This window comes from Lampris incognitus, chromosome 1, assembly GCF_029633865.1.
Source record: "Lampris incognitus isolate fLamInc1 chromosome 1, fLamInc1.hap2, whole genome shotgun sequence".
NCBI lineage: Eukaryota > Metazoa > Chordata > Actinopteri > Lampriformes > Lampridae > Lampris > Lampris incognitus.
Window position 1 is genome coordinate 16021810 of NC_079211.1, and position 22500 is coordinate 16044309.

A 22500-nucleotide genomic window follows, 5' to 3' on the forward strand; every position below is an offset into this window, starting at 1 on the left:
AGCAGAGTGAAATAACAGAAATGCTGATTAAAGAACAATGGCTTTCAATCCTCTGCAATAAATGACTTTCATTTGCACCTCTGAGCACAGCATTGAGGATAAAACAAAAAATAATGGTGAAAGATTGTTCTTTTTAGATCAGTACACTGAAGGCCAGCCAAATGTACTTGTAAGAAGTTGCCTACATATGGAACCTAAGAAAGGGGTACAGCAAAGCAAAGCAATTGTTGCAACAGCATTTTGGAAATTATATCATTGCTTCAGCCTACCAGGAAAAGGCACTGAATTTGCCCGTCGGAAGATCGAACAAAATTCAGGAGTATGCCTTGTTCATGCCCAGTTGTGGTAATGCCATGATTGACGTCGATGCTCTGAATGATACAAGCAATACATCCTACATGTGAACTTTTGTCTCAAACTGAGAGAAAAATGGAGAAGTGTAACTTATGTGCATTATGAGTGTACCAAAGAAAGAGCCAAGTTTATGCAATTAGTCAACTTAATTGAAAGATAAATAAACATGGCATTTGACCCATTGAAGATGAGAAAATTTCCCCAAAATGAAATCTGGCTCAGCATACAAGAGTAGCTCACTATGCTGACAACAGAGGAACCAGTTCAAAGTCCCAACTCCCGTCACAGCAGCACAAAACAAGACATGTCTGTACTGCAAAAAAGACCATGCAACTGAAGCCTGTTAAGAACTGAACAACAACAAAAATGTGAAGAGAAAGTTGAATTCTTCAAAACTAATGGAATGTTTTGGGTGTTAACAAAGGTCATTTAAGCAAAGGCTGTAGAAAGAGACTGAGTTGCAAGCTTTGCTCACTGATGCACCCCACCATGTTCCACACTGAATGAAAGCGATCAGAAGAAAATCAGAAGGAAGGTGCAAGTGTAGACAACGCGACATCAGTGAACAGCTCACTAGTCTCTTTAGAGAAACATATTCATAACGGGGCCAGGGACAACCACACATTACTCATTGTTCCCATTCAAGTGAAACTGTTGAACAGCAACAACAGTATCCAATACGCCTTTTTGGATCTAAGAGGTACTGCCACCATTTGCACAAAGGCTCTCCAAGTATAACTGAAAATTAAGGAAGGAAAACGAGAATCTTATTGAGAACCCTTGGACAAGACAATATTGTGATCGTAGAGAATCTCCGACCTGCAAGTATCAAATCTGGAAGGAGATGACTTTGAGTTTGAGATACTTTATTGATCCCCGTAGGGAAATTACGCAGATGACGATGCCAAGACTGGAATTGATTTAAGCTATGTTAGCAGTAAAAGTTGAGAGAATGTTGAAGACAAACTGCAAATCCCACTAATGAAATCAGTATTCCGGACAGACAGTACCTCCGTCTTAAAATACATAAAAAAAATGACAAAGAGATTCCAGACATTCATTGCTAACCACATTGGAGTCATCAGCGAGTCAACCAATGTTAATCAATCATTGGAGACATTAGCACCAAAGCTAATCCAGTGGACTATGCCTCCCGTGGTATGACAGCTGAGGCATCATGTTTGGATAAGTGCCCCTCAATTCCTTCTTGGAACATAGAAAGAGTGGCCACACAGTCTTGTGGCTCTTGGTTCAGTCACCCATGATGACCCTGAAATCAAGCGAGAGAAAGTCGCAATCATTGTAATCCAAACAACAGAAGCGAATGCAATCAACACACTCATTCACTTTTTCTCAACATGGACCAAGCTCCAAAGAACAGTAGCGTGGTTCCTCCGTTTAAAAACCCTCCTGCAACATCTGAGAAACAAAACAAAGGGAGTAACAGCTATCATACAAGACAAAGAAAAGGACCAAGCAAAGCAAGAAGAAATAACTGAAAGTGAAATAGAAGCTTTCAAAAGCTCCAAGGGAGTACAGAAGCTTGCTTTGGAAGACCTGAAGGCCTGAAGGGACCGCAATTGTGCAGTGTGTCAAGCACACAGCTTGCCAGAAGGAGTTGTGATTTTGCAGAGTGAAAGGAAGAATGTTGAAAGACAAAGCTCAATTTTTAAACTTGATCCCAAGCTGGATCAATGGACACTGAGAGTTGGCGGGCTATGCCTGAAGAGAAAAAGCACCCAGCCAGCCTACCAAAAAACAAACAAAACAAATGACCATGTGTCAAAACATTCTTGAGCATACTCACAGGCAAATAGGATATAGTGGAAGGAACAACATTTTATCAGTTCTGCAACAGAAATATTGGATCCCTTGGGCTAATGCACTGTCCAGAAAAGTAATCAACAACAGTGTTATAGTATGTAGGCACCTACGCGGTAATGATCGGGAGCAGAAAATGGCAGATTTGCCAAGACAAAGTATCACTCCCGATTTGCCATCATTTACTAAAATCGAGCTGGCTACTTTGGCCCCACTCAACTCAAACAAGGCAGGAACACAGTGAAATGATACCGAGTCATTTTCTCATGTTTGGCTAGCCGTGCAGTACATTTGGAAGTGGCCCATTTGCTTGACACAGATTCATGCATTTGTGCTCTTAGACATTTCATTTGTAGACGAGGACTAGTGAACAAAATAAGATCAGACAATGGGACCAATTTTATCTCTGCTGAGAATTGAAAGAATCCCTTGAACCATGGAAGCAAGACAAGCTCAACCAAGCCATGCGACAGAAGGGTGTGAAATGGACCTTTAACCCCCCCTGCCGCTATTCATCATGGAGGAGTGTGGGAGAGACTGATTCGAATGCTGAAAAGGATTTAGCTTTCTCTCATAAAACAGCAAACACTGGATGACGAGAGTCTTCTTACTGTCATGTATGAGGTGGAAGCAATCCTTAATAGCCATCTCTTGACCACCGTATCGGACGATCCAAATGATTTAGAACTGCTGACCCCAAACCACCTGCTTTTATTTAAGGAGTAGTCCATGCTCCCACCCAGAATCTTTAAGCAAGAGGACAAGTATGTCAGATGGAGTTGGTACCAAGTGCAGTACATATCAGACTTGTTTTGGTCCAACTGGGTAAAAGAATACCGTCCACTCATGCAGGAATGTCAGAAATGGAACAGAATCAGAACAGACTTTGCGCAAGTGGACATTGTATTAATAGCAGATGCCAGTTCTTCACGAGGGTCATGGGTAACTGCTAGAGTTGTCGACACTGACACTGACTGAAGGGGAATGGTGAGGAATGTGAAGCTTTAGACACAGACCAACTTCATAGAGAGACCGATCAGCAAGATCTGCCTGCTGGTTCCGGCCAGTCAGTGAAGACTCACACACTTTCTTTCTCTCTCTCTTTTTTTTTTTATTAGCGCCTAGCTTTGGGTTTGGTATTATTACAACACACTCTGCCCATAACAATAAGGGCTGGTATTGTAGGAGCCATTTTTGTTTGTTTTGTTTAAGAACTAGTGTTGCAGTATGGGTTTAAATGATGCACTCAGCATGCCTCAACAGAAACAGACACAGATGTGCAGCATGAGGACGCCAAAAAGACATTTTTTTTCAACCACTCGCACGCAAGCTATACACTATAAGTCTAAGTTTGTTTTTGCTTTATTTAATTTAATTTTTTCTTTTTTTTCTCCGCCCCCCCCCCAATTGTACCCGGCCAATCACCCCTCTCTTCCGAGCTGTCCCGGGTGCTGCTCCACCCCCTCTGCTGATACGGGGAGGGCTGCAGACTACCACATGCCTCCTCTGATACACCTGGAGTCGCCAGCTGCTTCTTTTCACCTGACAGTGAGGAGTTTCACCAGGGGGACGTAGCACGTGGGAGGGTCATGCTATTCCTCCCATCCCCCCCCCGAACAGGAGGTGCTAATGCAGCGACCAGAACACATACCCACATCCAGCTTCCCACCCGCAGACACGGCCAATTGTGTCTGTAGGGATGCCCGACCAAGCCGGAGGTAACACGGGGATTCGAACCGGCGATCCCATGTTGATAGGCAACGGAATAGACCGCTACGCTACCCGGATGGCCTTGCTTTAGCTTTTGATACTGAACAAAAGTCCAAGTTATTTTGAATAGTTTGGAGCCACATACTGCATCGAACTATGATTTCTTTATTTTGTTACAGGTGTATCGCTCTGCACACTCGCATGCACTCCCATTCATTCACTCACTCGCCCTGCTGCAACATAACCCAGACCTAGAACTTCAGTCAACCCAACTCGGCAAGTAAGTGATATATATATATACATACACACACACACACACACACACACACACACACACACACACACACACATATATATATATATATAAAACAAGTCCGTCCGTAAACGCGTTCATTAGGCTTAACTACGTGACTGAAAGCTGTGACACCATCCTTAAAAGTCCATTGTACACAACGAGCTGCAGATGAAAGCCTGAGTGGCAGGTGAATGGAGTATGTTGGCATTTGTGTTCCCTATTTTGAGATGGGTTTTCTGAAAGAGTCAGAAAACAGTGCTGACATTTAAATGCATACGAACCATACAGCAGGAAGCTAAAGGCCAACAACATTCTATTATAACCTCTCTGCACAAAGGTACCGTGGTGCATTGGCTTTTTTTCCCCCTGCATAATTCATGATAAAAACTTTACAGCACACTGTTAATTGAATTCGTAGCATTGTCATGAGAGGAACGCAAAGCAAATCCCAGTTCTTCTCTTATTTTGTGATTGAGTTGCTAACATTAAGAGACAGCATATATTGTCCACATCTATAATATATGTTTGAATGGGTGTGCGTGTGGCGGCATGGCAGCGCAGTGGTTAGCGCGGTCACCTCACAGCAAGAAGGTCCTGGGTTCGAGCCCCGGGGTAGTCCAACCTCGGGGTTCGTCCCGGGTCGTCCTCTGTGTGGAGAACAAAGACATGTAAGTCGGGTGAATTCCATCCATCCATTATCTGAACCGCTTATCCTGCTCTCAGGGTCGCGGGGATGCTGGAGCCTATCCCAGCAGTCATTGGGCGGCAGGCGGGGAGACACCCTGGACTGGCCGTCAGGCCATCACAGGGAAGTCAGGTGAATTGGCTGTACTAAATTGTCCCTAGGTATGAATGAGTGTGTGTGTTGGCCCGGTGATGGCCTGGCGGCCTGTCCAGGGTGTCTCTCCGCCTGCCGCTCAATGACTGCTGGAATAGGCTCCAGCATCCCCGCGACCCTGAGAGCAGGATAAGCGGTTCAGATAATGGATGGATGGATGAATGGATGGGTGTGCGTGTTTGCCGGCTATATCAGTCAGCCTTTATAAAGTTTGGGGTACACATTTTTGTTTTTGATTAAACGGGATCATATCTTCCCACTCAGGGGTATAATTGAAAACCCCCTCCAAAGTTCCTTTCTATTCTCTGACGACATGTGATAGCATCTATCTCTATCTCTGCCTCTGTTCACAATGAGGAGCAAAACGAGGTTTAGGAGGAAGCGACGGCGCTATACAGTAAATCTGCCACTTATGGAAGGGGGCTCAGTCGTACGGTAGGAAATTATGTGAGACACCGTTGAGGCTGAAGAATGCAAAAGATGAAGGGAACACAAATAGTCTCCATAAGGCTTTGTTAGTGAGGCTTGCGCTAGCATAATCAACTCCAAAGTGTCTGAATAATGTGAATGTGCCTTTATTTGTGGCAGAGATATTTTCCTTGAGGAAATTCATCCATATTCATATGGCTTGGTATTATAAAAATACAGAGTGGAAAACAAAGTAATTATGGGATAGGGGGCTTTCATTTGCTGTTTTCCATCTTTTCTTTTCTTTTTTTTTAAATCATAGGGAGAGGAGCCACCTCATCCCCCGCCCCAACCCATACCCACACAAACACACACTGAAACCTTTCCCTTTTCCCTTCCCCAATCTTCCTATCCTCAACAACCATAAAATACGGAAACAAAGAAAAGACGCAATCATGTTAACAGTGGTGTTTCATAAAAAAAAACGAAATTAAAGTTTCTTAGTTTGCACTGGGTAGGGCCCAATTTACTGTTATTAAATCTCATACAGACTGGTATGTAAGTACGTAAGTTTAAGAGCCTATCTGATCAATTCACTCATTCATTCACTCATTCATTCACTCATTCATTCATTCATTCATCAGCCGCTTCTCCGGGGTCGGGTCATGGTGGCAGCAAGCTAAGTAGGGCACTCCAGACGTCCCTCTCCCCAGCAATGCCCTCCAGCTCCTCCTGGGGGATCCCAAGGCGTTCCCAGGCCAGACTGGATGTGTAGTAGAGCTGATCAAGTGTTATTGAATTCTAGACTGGAGGGTTTTTGCATGACCGGATGACAAGGGACACACCCGTAGAACAATCAGGACACTGTTCTCATTGACCGAAATAATTACTACCACCCACCCACACACACACACACACACACACACATACTGCAAATATCAATCTGTGCACAGTATATGGTGAAGCCATACTAGTCAAGAAAGTCAAGAGACAGGCAGGCAACATCACTGCGACCCATCACAACCTGTTCCAACTCCTCCCCTCTGGTAGGTGTTACAGAGCACTGCACCCCAAAACAACCAGATATAATAACAGTTTCTTCCTGCAGGCTGTCACTCTGATGGACACTTAACATTGTTAAATAAATCCAATCATTTTGTGTATACTGTACTGTACGTTGTACGTATACTGGTACGCTCTGTCATGTCCAGCTACCTCAGGCATGTATGTAAGTAACCCGCTATCTATTTCAGCATCTCTGATATATGCTCTGCACCATTGCACCGTATCACCTCTTATTTCACCTGTTTAAAGTCAATCCTTGCGTCTATATCTGAAGATTGTTGTGTTGTAGTGTTGTTATTCTGTTAAGTACACTGGGAGAGCCGCGAAACCAGTCAAATTCCCTGTGTGTGCAAACCTACATGGCCAATAAACATGGTTCTGATACTAATGGTGTAGCTGTGAAAGGACCCGTCTTGTTTCATTTCCTGCACAGTGCTTTTATCTGATGATATCTTGAATTATACAACACTTTTTTTTTGTTATCATAAAGAACGCCTCGCTCCATGAAAAAAAACAAAACAGGAGCTGTCAGCCCATTTATCCAATTATACCTTGGTAAACAATTTGTGAAACAAGAGTTTAAAGGTATGAAATACACATAAACAAATTATCAGGCCCCCCCCCCCCCCCGTGCGGATTGATTGTGTTGATTTGAGCGCCGCTTACGATGAAATTCACTCGCGGCGTCGGTTTATCGTATGACGTCTGTTACGAGGAGTAAATGGAAGAAAAAGAAAAGAAGAAGAAGCTATTTCTTCAAACAAAAGTGACACCACCTGATTGAAAGGCATGTGCATAATGGTGTTTTGATAAGGTTTCAAACCGAACGGCATCTTGGGAGCGGCACAAAGACGTGCGGCTGATGACTTGGAATTCTAAATACGGGGACCGTATCGCTTTACCAAACAGGCAAAATATTCTTCTTCTTCTGTATTTAGACTGAGTGGCTTTTATCCTGGAGGGGAGCATGCATTTCAAAGACGTTTAGCTGTATTATGCATATCAAAGATATAGAGCGCACACACACATATACACATATACACCTTCGAATGTACTCGAGAGCAAATACAACACATTCACATAGACAGTATACACACATACATTAATATACAAACTCATATTCAACAAAAGAATAACCAGTGGGATCGGAGTGTTGACACTGAGGCAAGGAGGAAACGAGAAATGAAATGTATAATTTGCTCTCTGGTTCTCCTAAGCGAGAGAGAGGAGGGAAAACGGGGAGAGGAGAGAGGAACTGAATGGACGACGGAGCGGCACAGGAAAGAGCTGGAGAACAGGAGGAGGGAAACAGAAAGACAGTCATTAGATTGTCACCTCCGTCGTTGTCTGTTCCATCGCTGCAGTCGGTTTCCATGACAACGCTGCATCCAGGCCCGCTCCAGCCAGCCTGACAGACGCAGCGCCAGCCGCTCTGCTCCAGGGTACAGCGCCCGTGCCCGCTGCACAACCCCGGACAGCCATCTAGGAGTTTGTGGCGCAGACGCCCGTGAACGTGCACACGCACACACAAACAGGCACGCACACACGCACACACAAGCACGCACATGCACACACACCCTTACAATTGGTGATTTTGAGCATGTTGGAAAGGCACAATATGAGACATAAACACAGCAGTGTCTATCTATCTATCTATCTATCTATCTATCTATCTATCTATCTATCTATCTATCTATCTATCTATCTATCTATCTATCTATCTATCTATCTATCTATCTATCTATCTATCTATCTATCTATCTATCTATCTATCTATGTCTATATGTCTATATATATCTGCATCTATATCTATATCTATCTATCTATATATCTATCTATCTATCTATCTATCTATCTATCTAGATAGATGGATATATATATATATATATATATAGATAGATAGATAAAATCCAGTGAGTCAAGTAAATTCTTTATTAGACAGTACAAGCCTGTTTCATGAGATAAGCAATCATCAGCTGTCTGTATGTATGTATATGTGTGTGTGTGTGTGTGTGTGTGTGTGTGTGTGTGTGTGTGTGTGTGTGCGTGTGTGTGTGTATATACATATAACATACTTTTAAAGGAAAAATTACCTTTCACAACCACATCCAGATCGTGAGTGACTGTTGGAAAAATAAAGAGAGCTTGGTAAGAAAACGGTTTGTGAATAACAAACACTCTCATATGGGCTGATGGCATACTCTTACCTAGGTATCCTACATACTGATGCATTATACTGAAATTCTACAAAGAAAAAAATATCTGTACAAAACTTATACACACGTGGACAGACACACACACGCAGACACACACACACACGCGGACACACACACACACACACAACGGAGCTCACCAATGTTGCAATGCTCCCCCTCCCAGCCGGGCTGGCAAATGCAGGTTCCATCATGGCATTGCCCGTGTTCTTCACAGCGAGGGTGGCATGCCCTCTGGTCACACGTGGCGCCGACCCAGCCCTCTTCACACTGGCACTGGCCCCCCACGCACACACCGTGGCTCCCACATGGCACCGGGCACAGCTCTGCAGAACAGTTGGGTGACCGTGAGAGTGTGCCTTTGTGCAAGCGCATGTGTGTGTGCAGAAGAGAGCGAGGAAGACAAAGAGAACAGAAGGCAGAATGGAGAATGGAGCAGTACGGGGGAAAGAGAAGACGAGAGGTGAAGAAAAGTGGCACGTGTGCGTAAGGGAAAAAAAGGGGAGATTGGGAGAGGGGCTGGCAAAGGAAGTGGCGAATGAGGGAGAGCTTAGGTGAGGGGAAAAAAAATGGGTAATAGGGATGGATAACCTTCGAGACCAAAAAAAGTCCACTTTCTCACAACACACAATCTTCCCATCTCTAATGGCTGCGCTCCCTGGAGGAGAGGGAGAGTGAACAGATTCATAATAGCCGCCAAATGATTTCGTATTTGCGGTGCATATTTAAACTACAGGGATTTCTATTCAGCTATTCTTTTCTGACATTTTGATCAGATTCGGTAGGTGTGTTAATACTTCTCCTTCACACCGTGTATCCCCCATCCATTCCAATCATGTGCAGCATCTCTTTTTGAATTCTTTCTTTCTTTCTTTCCAATCTCCCTCCTCTGTCTAGTTCAGTCTTCCTTGCTCTCTTGCAACGCCACTTTTTAATTCTCTCGCTCTCTCTCTCTCGCTCCCTCTCGCTCTCTGCTCTCTCGCTCTCTCTTTCTCTCGCTCTCTCCTCTTTCTCTCGTTCTCTCCTCTCTCTCTCTCGCCCTCCTTCCCCCTTTGCCAAAGCAAAGCCTCATCCATCAGTAAAGAGACCAAAGTGCTGGAGGCACACAAAGACTACTTATCCCGCTGCAGAAAAAGTTATTTCAATTTAAATATACATAGCATGGAGAGGCAGGAAAAAGTGGATTTAAAGCCTGAGAGTTTTTTCAGCTCTCTATTAGAATTACATTAGCTTAGCTATGCCTCAACAAGACCTGGATATAGAATTGGTGGGTCATTTTGATTAAAAGCCCAGCAGGTGGAAGGAGGCTCCCGATATCTCACATATTCAGCTACGGTCAATCATTATCATGGGCTATATCATTATATTAAAGCACGCATGCAGCTGAGGGTGGGGGCTAATGCCAAGTGCCTGCAAATCCAAGTGGTGTGTGGTAAAGCAGAACCAGTCCAGCCCCAGTGGAAAGTTACCAAGGACACGGAAGAAAGGCCCTCTCATAATGAGCGTTTTCCCTTACTGTCAGCATCCACTGGTCGCCCAGTAAGTAACAATCATACTTTTATCACTGCATTTTGCCAAGAAAGACACTCAATGCCTTGGTCACCACAGCTGCACATCCACTACTCCCCCCCACCCCCCCCCTGCAATGGCCAATGCCCTTTTTTTGATTTATTCCTATACAGGTTCAGTGAATGCTAAGCTTTCAGCGTTTAAAACACATTTAAAGGCACTCTGGTTTACAATGCTAAAGGGGCATGGTGTTGAAAAAGCATCCCGGTATGCCTCAGAGAGGTACAGATAAACATATAAACTGCAGGGTAAAGGTAAATTGTTATGTAATAAGCAGTGCCATGCTTCTAAGGGCAAAGCTGAGCACTCTCATGGTGTGGCGGTCTCTGAATGGGCCTGCAGCTCGGCAAAAAAATTCTCTATCCCCCCCTGAAATGTTTCCTCTTTCATTTAACTGAAGAGAACATCGTTGTGCATTTGTGTGTGTGTGTGTGTGTGTGTGTGTGTGTGTGTGTGTGTGTGTGTGTGTAACAGCATAAATGCATGTTAAAAAGCACGCTGATGCAAAAAGAGGTTCTGGAGTGCTGCCGTCAGAGTCATGAGAGGAAATCTCATTTATGGCCAGCTTGAAGGGGACAGGCAAAAAACAAAAACAAACAAAAAACACAAACAGATGCACAAATGTGAACACCCACACACACACTTACACACACTATGTCACCCCTCACTGACTACATTCATTCCCTAGACCTTAACCCGAACCCTTACCAAATCCTAATACTAAATTTAACTCTAAACCCAAGGACCTAAAACAGACCCTTTCCCCATGCCAAAGAATGTTGACTCAGTTTATCTGGACACAATGTTTATTGAGAGAGAAACGTTTCATCACTCATCTAAGTGACCTCTTCAGTCTCAACTGACTTCAGGTACCCCCACCCTTATAAACAATACAGCGGCATAACGCCCGAAACCAACGATCGGTTTCATATGCAAATTACCGTGACCATTAACTAGAGTTTCAATGGCCATGTGTACTATTCATAGAGGATTTGGGAATGGTTGCAATCACAGCATTGTAAGATGGTGACAGATGTACTCTTAGCCCCCCCCCCCTTTGGTTCAGGGATGGTCGTTCCCGCTTCACATAGACGGCCTCTTTGACTCCCTGTTCAAACCAGCGTTCCTTCCTATCAAGGATGTGCACATCCTCCTCCTTGAAAGAGTGGCCACTGGCCTGTAGATGGGTGTAGACTGCAGAGTCCTGGCCTGATGTGTTAGCTCTCCTGTGTTGTACCCTCCTCTTGGCCAGTGTCGGTTAGGTTTCCCCAATGTGTAAGTCATGGCAACCCTCCTGGCACTTAACAGGGTACACTATATGGCTCTGTTTGTTCGGGGGACCTGATACTTGGGGTGGACCAACTTCTTGCACAGGGTTTTTTGGGGTTTGAAAGCAACTGAGACGCGGTGTTTGGAAAATACACGTCTCAACTGTTCTGACACTCCCGCCACATACGGAATCACCACTGGCTTATGCTTAGACAGCTGTTGTCCTTCTCCTCTCTTTGATTGGCTGGTGCACTGTTTGGGCGTCTTCCTGGCTTTGACAATTGCACAGTTAGGATAACCACACTTATTCAGGGCCTGTTTAATGTGAGATTTCTCCCCTTCCCCGCTCGTTGTGTCAGTGGAGACATTGTCCGCTTTCTTTTGGCATTTTCCACCTTTATTTAATAGCAATAGTAGAGAGAGATCATAAGGGCAGGGGGGAGAGAAGGGATGACATGCAGAGAAGGGCCAGGGCCGGATTCGAACCCAGGCTGCTGCGGTAAGGACTCAGTCTTATGTGGTACATACGTTACCAGGTGAGCCACTGGGGTGCCCCCCTTCTTTGATTTTCTTACCTGGATTATTGAGCATGCATAAAGACATTTCCCCCGTGTGGACCCATAAAATGTCCTCACAAGGTAGGTGGTTTCAGGTTTTTCTTCCTAAATGGGGCCCAAATTTCCCCATTAGGAAAGAATATTTGGTCCCTATTAGGATAGAAAAACATGGTACACACACACACACACACACACACACATGCATGGAGCTGTCAGGCCAAATTGTGTCCGGGCTGCCAAAATGTGTCTCGGTGACATCATCCAAATGCAATCGTGACAGCTCGCACTCCTGACATTCCTCTCTCGCTGTAGTTCGTAGAGTCGTAATATTGCAGGCAAAAGCAGGTTTAATAGTGTACTCTTTTTAGCTACATTGTACAACACATGCACAGGGCCACCTTTTATATTTGACTTGCAATTGTTTATATAAGGATATGTTTTTCGAAAAGCACAAAAAAGCATACTTTTAGGCAAATGTTCATCTACTGGTTGATCACCTTGTTAGCTAGCTAGCTAACGTTATGTATCGTGGACGAGATTTTCAATAAAGATGTTCTATGAACTTATTTTCCATTAAAATGAAATGTCTTATATTTGCTATTATATGTTTTTTGACATCAATAACAAGTTAGCTAGGTAGCTAGCAACCCAAAAAGTGTCACGGAATGTTATTTTAAACAACCAGACTTTTCATGAACTATTTTGTTTTCACAATTGCATTGCGATGACGTCACCCAGACACGTTTTGGCAGCCCGGACACAATTTGGCCTGACAGAGCCATTCCACATAGTGGCACCAATCCACAGCACTTTCCCACTTCTATCAAATCCCCAGAAAATAGAATCTGGCAAGACTCTGCATGCTTACAAACACAGTCACACATTGCTGACGTACTATTTGCAATCTGTGTTTTCTGCTGTGTGTGAACATATATCCTCAGGTCTTACCAATGTAACAGTCTGGCCCAGTCCAGTTGGGCTGGCACACGCAGGTGTCTGACTCAGGGAGATAGGTGCCATGTCCCGAACACTGCTCCTGACAGGCTGGCAGAGGGTCATCACAGCTCACCCCCGCCCATCCGGCTGAGCACACGCACTCCCCACGCACGCATACACCATGGCCTCCACACTGAGGGTCTACACAGTCCACTGCAGTGAAAGGGAGAGCGAGAGAGAGGGAGAGAGAGAGGGGGGGGGAAAGGAAGGTAAAACGAATTGTGAGAGGGGAGGGAGATGGGTGGGGTGTGGATGTGGCGGTGGCCATGGAAGGATGGGGTATGCTCTGGAGGGTGCCTAGCTCATTATAATCATCAGTTCACTGAGTATGAAAGCAGTGTTCTTTGCATCTCATCCAGGAGTTAACCATCCTAGCTAGAATCCCTGTATCTGTTCCACAACATTACACTTCATAGGACACTTAGAGCTGGAGCTTTGATAAGGGATGGAATGGGTTGATTTGTGTGTGTGTGTGTGCATGTGTGCGTGTGTGTGTGTGTGTGTGTGTGTGGCTGCCCAATCCAGGAGTCGCAGTAGTCTATGCTACGCTGTGTTAGTGAGTGTAATTACAGCTCTGAGCTCAGCACAGCACGGCTCAGCTTGGCTCAGCCCTGCCTCTCCAGCTCAAGGTCAAACACCTGACTCTGTCTCCACAGGCCAGCGTGCTGTAGGTAATGGCAGGGGGGGAGGTTTTCAAGAGAGCTGTGCTGTCATTGAAAGTGGTGGATAAAGTTCGTCATTGACATCATCATCATTATCATCATTATCATGATCGTCTGATTTATTACTGTCACTGTCAATAATAATTTTTTATACTTCATCATCACAAATGCCACTGTTAAAATCATGCAACAGTTTTCATCAAAGCAAACTTCATCATCATCATTGTCATCACAAACAGTGCCCTGGTTACCGAAATCTGCATGTTGGCTGTTGCCATAATCGCGAAAACGCCCAACTCTTTACCTTGCTCACAGTTGACCCCCTTGTAAGCCGGGCTGCATATGCAGATTCCCTGGATGCAGGTGCCGTGGTTGGAGCAGGTGGGGTCAATGCACTGTCCTTCCTCCACATTACACTCGGCCCCCTTCCATCCCGACAGGCACACGCACCTCCCTTTTTCGTACACGCCGTTGCCGCTGCACAGCACCGGGCACGAATCTGAAACACGGCACCGCATTGTGTTAGCAGGGGAGACCGCTGTAACCCACGGCGAGCGGGGCTGCGCTCGCTTATCGCCGCCAGCCTGCAGATTCAGCAAATCCTCAAGAAGTCTCTGTCTCTGTTTGTCACACACACACACGCACACGCATGCATGTGCACACACACACACACACACACACACACACACACACACACACACACACACTCCAGCTTATCCCTCACGCTGTTTCAATTTACTCAAGCACCACCTGAGTCTGGCTACCACGGCAACCCAGGAATCGTAGAAAATCCCCCAGGCACCCCTTCGCTCACTCCGAACAGGCCGTGAAAACAATCGTGAAAACGGGGAGATTAGGAAGGCGAGCGTCGCGGGTTTATAGAGCGAGGGTGGAAGGCGGCTCTCCGTCTCCGTGCCGAGACGGAGAGCCGCGTGGCTAATGTACGGGACAGCGAGGTGGAATACCGGCGGCGACAGACTAATGACAGACACGCTGACGGATATCCCCCCACATGCAGCTGGTGCAGGTAATGGCGGGACGAGAACTCGAACGGATTAGCAAAACCGGGGGGGGGGGGTTATTTTCAGGGTTATATGCAAGAAAGGCCCCTCTGTGTTCAGGTACAGGCGTGCGTTGTGTGGTTATTTGATCCGTTGTTAAAACCGAACATCTCCATACCCCGGTCCCCATCTAACCATGCCAATTGCTTTTTTTTTTACAACTCTTGCCAAAACTCACCGTCTAACTTCTCTGACTGATAGCAGAAGTAAATGAGGAGGGATGAGAGGAGTATATGAATAAGTGATGTGCATAAATAAATCATAGCACACAATATCATATCACCCTCCTTCAGTGCAACTAGACAGACACAACTACTATAATTTTACAAGGAGGGACAGAGAGAACAAAGTGGGAGTACAAGAGAGGTGAGGGGAAGGAACGAGACAAAGAGAGCCGTGGAGCGGGAGAGGCGGGGAAGGAGGGGAGACAGGAGAACAAGGGAGGGAGAAGGAGGGAAAAGGAGAGAGAAGAGCAGAGAGGAGTGAAGTGAAAAGGTGAACATGTGGAGAGGGTGGGAGGGAAAGAGAGTGGGGGATGGCGGGAGGAGTTGTGCACAGGGCGGGGGAGGAGGAGGAGGAGGAGGAGGAAGAGGAGGAGGAGGGGTTAATCGATGATAATGCTCACCTTTGGCACAATCGGGACCCAGGAATCCAGCAAAGCAGTGGCAGTGCCCGGCCACACATTCCCCATTTCCATTGCAGTCTGTGGAGCAACCGTCCATCGAGTCTGCAGACACACACACACACACACACACACACACACACGCACACAACACACACGCAACACACACAACACGCACAAGGCACAGAAAATACTTTCAGGAAAAAAAACGTTTCTGGTGTAACTTCATAAGCTGGCACAGAGCTGCGTTATTGAATGAGAGATCTGATAAGCGATGGATGGCTCCCCAGACACGCGGGCTGTATTAGGTTAGTCTGATCCAGCTGCTATCGCTCCCCGGGGACCAGCCAGCCACTCACTTACTCTCAGCAGCACTAAACACACCGCGCCGCGTTACAGGTTGGCGACGCACACATTTTGAAAATATCAAACGAGGCCCCAATCAACAAACTGTTTACAAGCGCCCTGTCCAGCACGACACAACACCGAAAACAACATTAAAAAAAAACCTTATGAGTGCTGAAATTACTAGAGAACGAATATTATTGCATTACTACAGGAACTACAAGCTCAGCACGGAGATCAATGCCAGGCTTGTTCGTACGAGCGCCGCGTCTCATCCGGCGACGCGCGTTTCATCCTACCCTTCTGTAGGATGTGTGTGTTTCATCATGGTCTTCTATCGGACTTCAATTAGCTGCCTCCCTTTTACCGTTCCCCCTTTCCTCCCATTGATATGTCCATCATGTCAGATCTCATCCCGCGGCTACAGACAGCCCGGTGAGGGCAGATAAAGCGAGCGAGCGCTTTTATGCTTTTAGAGCATTATATAAGCCTGCTGAGCACTGTCATGTGCACTCGAGATAGATGGTGCTGGTTTAGGAGCACCCAGAGGCTGGGCGAGATCTGCGACTTTGAACTGTTCCCCGGCATGTGCCAGGCAAACTCAGCCGAAGCGAGACAGGGTGATTAAAAAAAAAAACGGTGTCAGGCACGTCATCCTTGATTTGACCCCCCTGTACCGTCCACCTCGCCCCCCCCCCCGCCCCGAGACCGACTCACGAGTCAAACCGCTGCGGCCCCTTGGCTCGTTCTGTTCAGAGAGCACGGGTGACAAATCCTTCAATGACTTGGCTCCCACGCGCGCGCGCGCACACACACACACACACACACACACACACATACTAACACACACACATATACACGAACGCATGTGCGCACAGTTATTATGTGTCACCCGCTACTGCCTTGAGGCACGTGTGACACATGCTAATGAGACGGGCCCTGCCAGTAGCCGGCGGCCCGGCGTTATCCTCCACAGCGGCGCATCGCTACGGAAACCAAAGTCATTTTCACCTCCATCACCTGTCATTGTCACGCTGATGGAGAGGAGCGGTGGCAATCATTTCTCTCCCACACAGTCAGGAGGACTCACAGACCTATCTCCCTATCTGCCGCTCTCTCATTCTTTGTCTCTATTTCTGTGTCTCTTCACACACACACACACATGCGCACACATGCGCACACTAACATTGTATCCGGCAACTGGCACATACAATAAACAGTGAAGAAGAAGGGAAGAAAAAAAATCACATTTAGAAGGTCACTATGTTCCTTTTCATCCAGACGTGACAAGCCCTTTCTATTTTTACTTATTTATTTTTCCGCACCGCGTATTCCACGTACTCCCTCCCAGAATAAGCTACCCAGACAATAACATGCATTATTACCGTCTGTCATTGTGCGATGATGTGTGTAATGTTGATTGTCCCTGTGATGTGCAGCGCTGTGGAAAAGAACTAAACTATACTAAACTAAACTCCGCTAGCCAAGCAACCCCCCCACCCCCCACCCCACACACACACACACACACACACACAAGCTGGACCTCGGACGTTTCTGAATTTCCCACTATTTTACTACATTTCATTCACCCTCACACCGGCTGATATTTGCATATATTCTTGTTAACAGTATTTCTTGGTGCAAAAACTCTTTGACGTAAATGCTGTGCAGCAAAATCCCTTGACAGTGAAAATAGATGTTATATAATATAATATACACATATTACTTTGCTACTGTAAACGTGTCCTACTGCTACCTCTATTTCTTCTGCTGTTGTAATATCGCCGTGTTCCGCCCGACGTTATGAGCACTACCTGCGACTTGCGTTGACTTGATATATGAAGACTTCAGATTTTTAATCAAGAGACAATCCCCAGTAATTGTTAATACGATGTATTTATATCATCCGCATAATGTCCTGTTACGTTAAATTCCTTGTGTGGGGACGTTCGGGTCTATTCCGTTGCCTACCAACACAGGGATCGCCGGTTCGAATCCCCCGTGTTACCTCTGGCTTGGACTGGGGTCCCTACAGACACAATTGGCCGCGTCTGTGGGTGGGAAACTGGATGTGGGTATGTGTCCTGGTCGCTGCACTAGCGCCTGCTCTGGTTGGTCGGGGCGCCTGTTCGGGGGGGAATAGCGTGATCCTCCCACGCGCTACATCCCCCTTGGTGAAACTCCTCACTGTCAGGTGAAAAGAAGCGGCTGGTGACTCCACATGTATCGGAGGAGGCATGTGGTAGTCTGCAGCCCTCCCCGGATCGGCAGAGGGGGTGGAGCAGCGACCGGAACGGCTCGGAAGAGTGGGGTAATTGGGCAAAAATACAACTGGGGAGAAAAAAGGGGGGGGGATTCCTTGTGTGGGTCATTGACCAATTCAAATGACTCATATGTGAGTAGTTACATGCTAGATGTGATAAAGGCAGATTCTGATTCTAATCCTGATTCTCTTGCAGGGGCAAATATTCACATGTCTGATTGGGGACTGACTTTAGGTCTTATCTAAAGCTCAGTGTTTAAGTCTAACTGTGTACACTGGATAGTATGTGTGTGTGTGTGTGTGTCCACGTGTGTGTGCATGTGTTCGTGCATGTGTGCGCATGCTCGTGTGTGTGTGTATGTGTGTATGTGTCTATATTTTCATTTGACCCTTTCCACTGACTAACCCCTCCCCAGTTAGGAGTCAGTCATGCCATAAGTTATTGCAGTTAAATGGTATTATAAAATGGGTTCTTCCAGCCAACCAATTTGATTGGTCAAATAAGAATTCCAATCCTGCTTTATGAGCCCGTAACGTTTCAGCCATGCTTTATGACCCCTGGCTTAATGGATTTACGAAAATTAAAATGGCAGCTCAGCTAACTTAAAGTAAGCAGGGAGCTAGTTAACCATCTTTCTTTTGCTCTGATCAGTATAACATTTGAATTCATTAATTTACTCATTTATTTACTTAATATTTCGAGGTATCTATACACCTTTAAAAACAGGTTTTTCCAGAGAGTGCTGCTTTGTTGCTGATGTTATAAAAGCTGTATTTTCATTTCTTCAATCAATCCATCAATCAATCAGTCTGTCTGTCTGTCTGTCTATCTACGTTTAGTATAAAGATTAGAAGATAGTTTTAAAGTTATAGAAAGTATAAATGGCCGTCTCTATAAACCTAATGTCTATTTTCATAGCGGTGATTGTTGAGTAACCATTCTGACTCTCATAATCCCTCCACTATATTTTCAACCTCATTCGTTTTCTTACTAAGCCCCTGTTTTAAGTGTAAATCTGCAGGATGAGTGTTGATGCCAAATTATAAGTTTTAATTTCTCCCTTTGAAGCTACATTAATGGATTAATTAAAAGAAAAAGTAGCTAGAGGCTGTGCATATGCATGAATTCACAAGCAAAAGAAGGCATTTACCATAAATATTTTGAACAGGGCAATCATTTGGTGGATTAGCAGGGTGTTTTCTTGTTATCTAGATGCTTTCCCTCAAAGGTCCTCTCATGACCTCCTGGGCGGCCTCGACCCCAAACCAAGAACCGCTGTGTTAGCTTATGCTGATTTTCTTTCTTTTATAATGCCCTTGGAAATAGAAAGGCAATGATGAGATTTTCACCAGCAGCCACATTGCTTTGGTTTTTACTGGATGAACGCGAGTAGCATCGAATGTGGTGCAAACACCCCCCTACTGCTACTACTACTACTACTACTACTACTACTACTACTACTACTACTGCTGCTGCTACTACTACTACTACTACTACTACTACTACTACTACTACTACTACTTTGGGCTGCTCCCGTTAGGGGTCGCCACAGCGGATCACACCAGCATGTCCTCCCTCACCACATCCATAGACCTTCTCTTTGGCCTTCCTCTTTTCCTCTTCCCTGGCAGCTCCATATTCAGCATCCTTCTCCCAATATACTCAGCATCTCTCCTCCACACATGTCCAAGCCATCTCAATCTTGCCTCTCTTGCTTTGTCTCCAAACCGTCCAACCTGAGCGGTCCCCCTAATATAATCGTTCCTAATCCTGTCCTTCTTCGTTACTCCCAGTGAAAATCTTAGCGTCTTCAACTCTGCCACCTCCAGCTCCGCCTCCTGTCTTTTCATCAGTGCCACTGTCTCCAAACCATATAACATAGCTGGTCTCACAACCATCTTGTAAACCTTCCCTTTAACTCTTGCTGGTACCCTTCTGTCGCAAATTACTCCTGACACTCTTCTCCACCCACTCCACCCTGCCTGCACTCCCTTCTTCACCTCTCTCCTGCACTCCCCGTTACTTTGGACAGTTGACCCCAAGTATTTAAACTCATATGCCTTCGTCACCTCCACTCCTTGCATCCTGACCATTCCACTGTCCTCTCTCTCATTCACGCATATGTATTCCGTCTTGCTCCTACTGACTTTCATTCCTCTTCTCTCCAGTGCATACCTCCACCTCTCCAGGCTCTCCTCAACCTGCACCCTACTCTCGCTACAGATCACAATGTCATCTGCAAACATCATAGTCCATGGAGACTCCTGCCTGATCTCATCTGTTAACCTGTCCATCACCATTGCAAACAAGAAAGGGCTCAGAGCCGATCCTTGATGTGCCAACACCCCCCGGCCCCCCCCAAAAAAGAAAATACAGTATGCATTAAAAAATACTAATGCAGAACTTTTTGATGGTTTTATTTGTTGGAGAATAAATACGTCTGTCGCTCATGACTGCATATCTGGCTATGCAGGATGAGGCAGTGGTTCAAGAGACAGTAAATTTGAACACAGCTGGTGTGGCTAAATTTGCCCTCATAAAAGCCTGACAGGAACTTTGTACCGAATTAGCTTTAGCCAGGAACGCTATATGCATGGCATCTGTTTCCTATTTCATATGTAACAATGTTTATTTGCACTGTCCTTGTTCAAAAAAAACCAAAAACACTGAAGAACTTAATTCCCATTGCCCAGAAAAGGGTATGTAACACAAACACGGCCTGATATGTGCAAATCTTTACAATTAGTTCATGTGGTAATGACTGTTTGACAACTTCGAAGTAAAACCTGTGTCTAGCCGTCATATGCTGTCAGTCGCATCAAGAGCTCTGTCGATATAAATATGAAACAGTTCTTTCTTCTTTTTTGTTGAAATTCCCCCCCCCCCTTTTCTCCTCAAGCTGTACCTGTCCAATCACCCCACTCTTCCGAGCCGTCCCGGTCACTGCTCCACCCCCTCTGCCGATCTGGGGAGGGCTGCAGACTACCACATGCCTCCTCTGATACATGTGGAGTCACCAGCCGCTTCTTTTCACCTGACAGTGAGGAGTTTCGCCAGGGGGACGTAGCGCATGGGAGGATCACGCTATTCCCCCCAGTTCCTTAGCACCCAGAGGAGGCGCTAGTGCAGCGACCAGGACACATACCCACATCCGGCTTCCCATCCGCAGACACGGCCAATTGTGTCTGTTGGGATGCCCGACCAAGCCGGGGGGTAACACGGGGAGTCGAACCGGCGATCCCCGTGTTGGTAGGCAACGGAATAGACCACTTTGCTACCCAGATGCCCCCTATATGAAACATTTCTTCAATACAATTTTTGTTCTTTTGAGACTAAGTTATTGTTTTATTTGCAGAGTGGATTACAAATGCAGCTTTGTTTATGCACTAATTTGTAGTACTACTGACATTTGTCTGCAGGCCATGGAGAATGGAGAGCGCAGTACTCCTGGCCATGCTAAATAATGGTTTAACAACACGTTATTAAGCATACATTAAAAGTGCAAAAGTGAGGAAATTCCAGAGCTTTTACATTCAGTTGTTTGCACATCACCTGTTGTTGTGATTATGACTTACAAACCACCTGTTGCTCATTACGCACACATTACCTGCCAATCAATGCATTACTAGGATATAAAGTTCTCCGACACTTTCTTGTTGTTTCAAAACTGGATTCTTTAAGTGCTACAGGACAAAGAGGGGTTGAGGAAATTGCCCTAGTAATTATCCACCTGTCTATATTCATCCACTTACTCTTGCATTATTCACATCCTTTAATTTACATTGCGGTCCGTGCGTGCCATAGTAATGAGATGCAGTTAGCAAGCCCTGTCATTACAGCAATGGCTGTCTTCTGCTACACCACACTCTTATTGGGAAAAGTTCCACTCAAATGTCAATGGGGTTTCAAAGCACATTTGCTCAAGCCGCTGAGGCCGTTTGCATCACATCTCTCTTGCAGCGAGTGAGGAAAAAAATATATGCGGGGGGAAATAGAAAACCTGAACCTCGGAAAATAGTAAGGAGCGGTTATTTTAGTTGCAAGTTAAAATACTATACAAAGGAAAGAAAATAGTCACTTACTGAAGCTTTACGTGACAAGTTCCAGCAGAGAGCGTGTTTTTTTTTTATCAGCTTTTACACAGGCACAGAAGGTTGACAATCGCTCCGAGCATGAAACCATATTTGCTGTTGAGTCAGTGAGGCTGCAGTACCCCTTGCTCACCTATTGGAGTGCTGTGGAGCAATACCTGCTCCAGGTTGCGTCCGTCGTTGTAGAGAGCGAGGTGCCATGTGCCAGGATCCATGTACTCGATGAAGCCAGTCTCCTGCAGAGCACTCAGCAGCAGACCTTTGGGGGGTTTTGCGGCTGACACTGGATCAGCCAATGACCTGGGCAGCGCCTTCCCATCCAACAACTTCACGAAATCAAACTGAATACAGAGCAGCGTG

At 45.7% G+C, this 22500-nt stretch overlaps 1 protein-coding gene across 1 annotated transcript in view; it reads right to left on the reverse strand.

Moving 5' to 3' along the window:
- Positions 1–22500, reverse strand: part of tenm1 (teneurin transmembrane protein 1) — a 231774-nt gene that overhangs the window by 77674 nt on the left and 131600 nt on the right. The window contains exons 12-17 of the mRNA XM_056289538.1: positions 22274–22481; positions 15444–15545; positions 14062–14256; positions 13048–13248; positions 8845–9030; positions 7827–7973 (exon numbers count right to left, since the gene is read on the reverse strand). Of these exons, the coding sequence (XP_056145513.1) occupies positions 7827–7973; positions 8845–9030; positions 13048–13248; positions 14062–14256; positions 15444–15545; positions 22274–22481 (1039 nt within the window). The remainder of the gene's footprint in view (positions 1–7826; positions 7974–8844; positions 9031–13047; positions 13249–14061; positions 14257–15443; positions 15546–22273; positions 22482–22500) is intronic.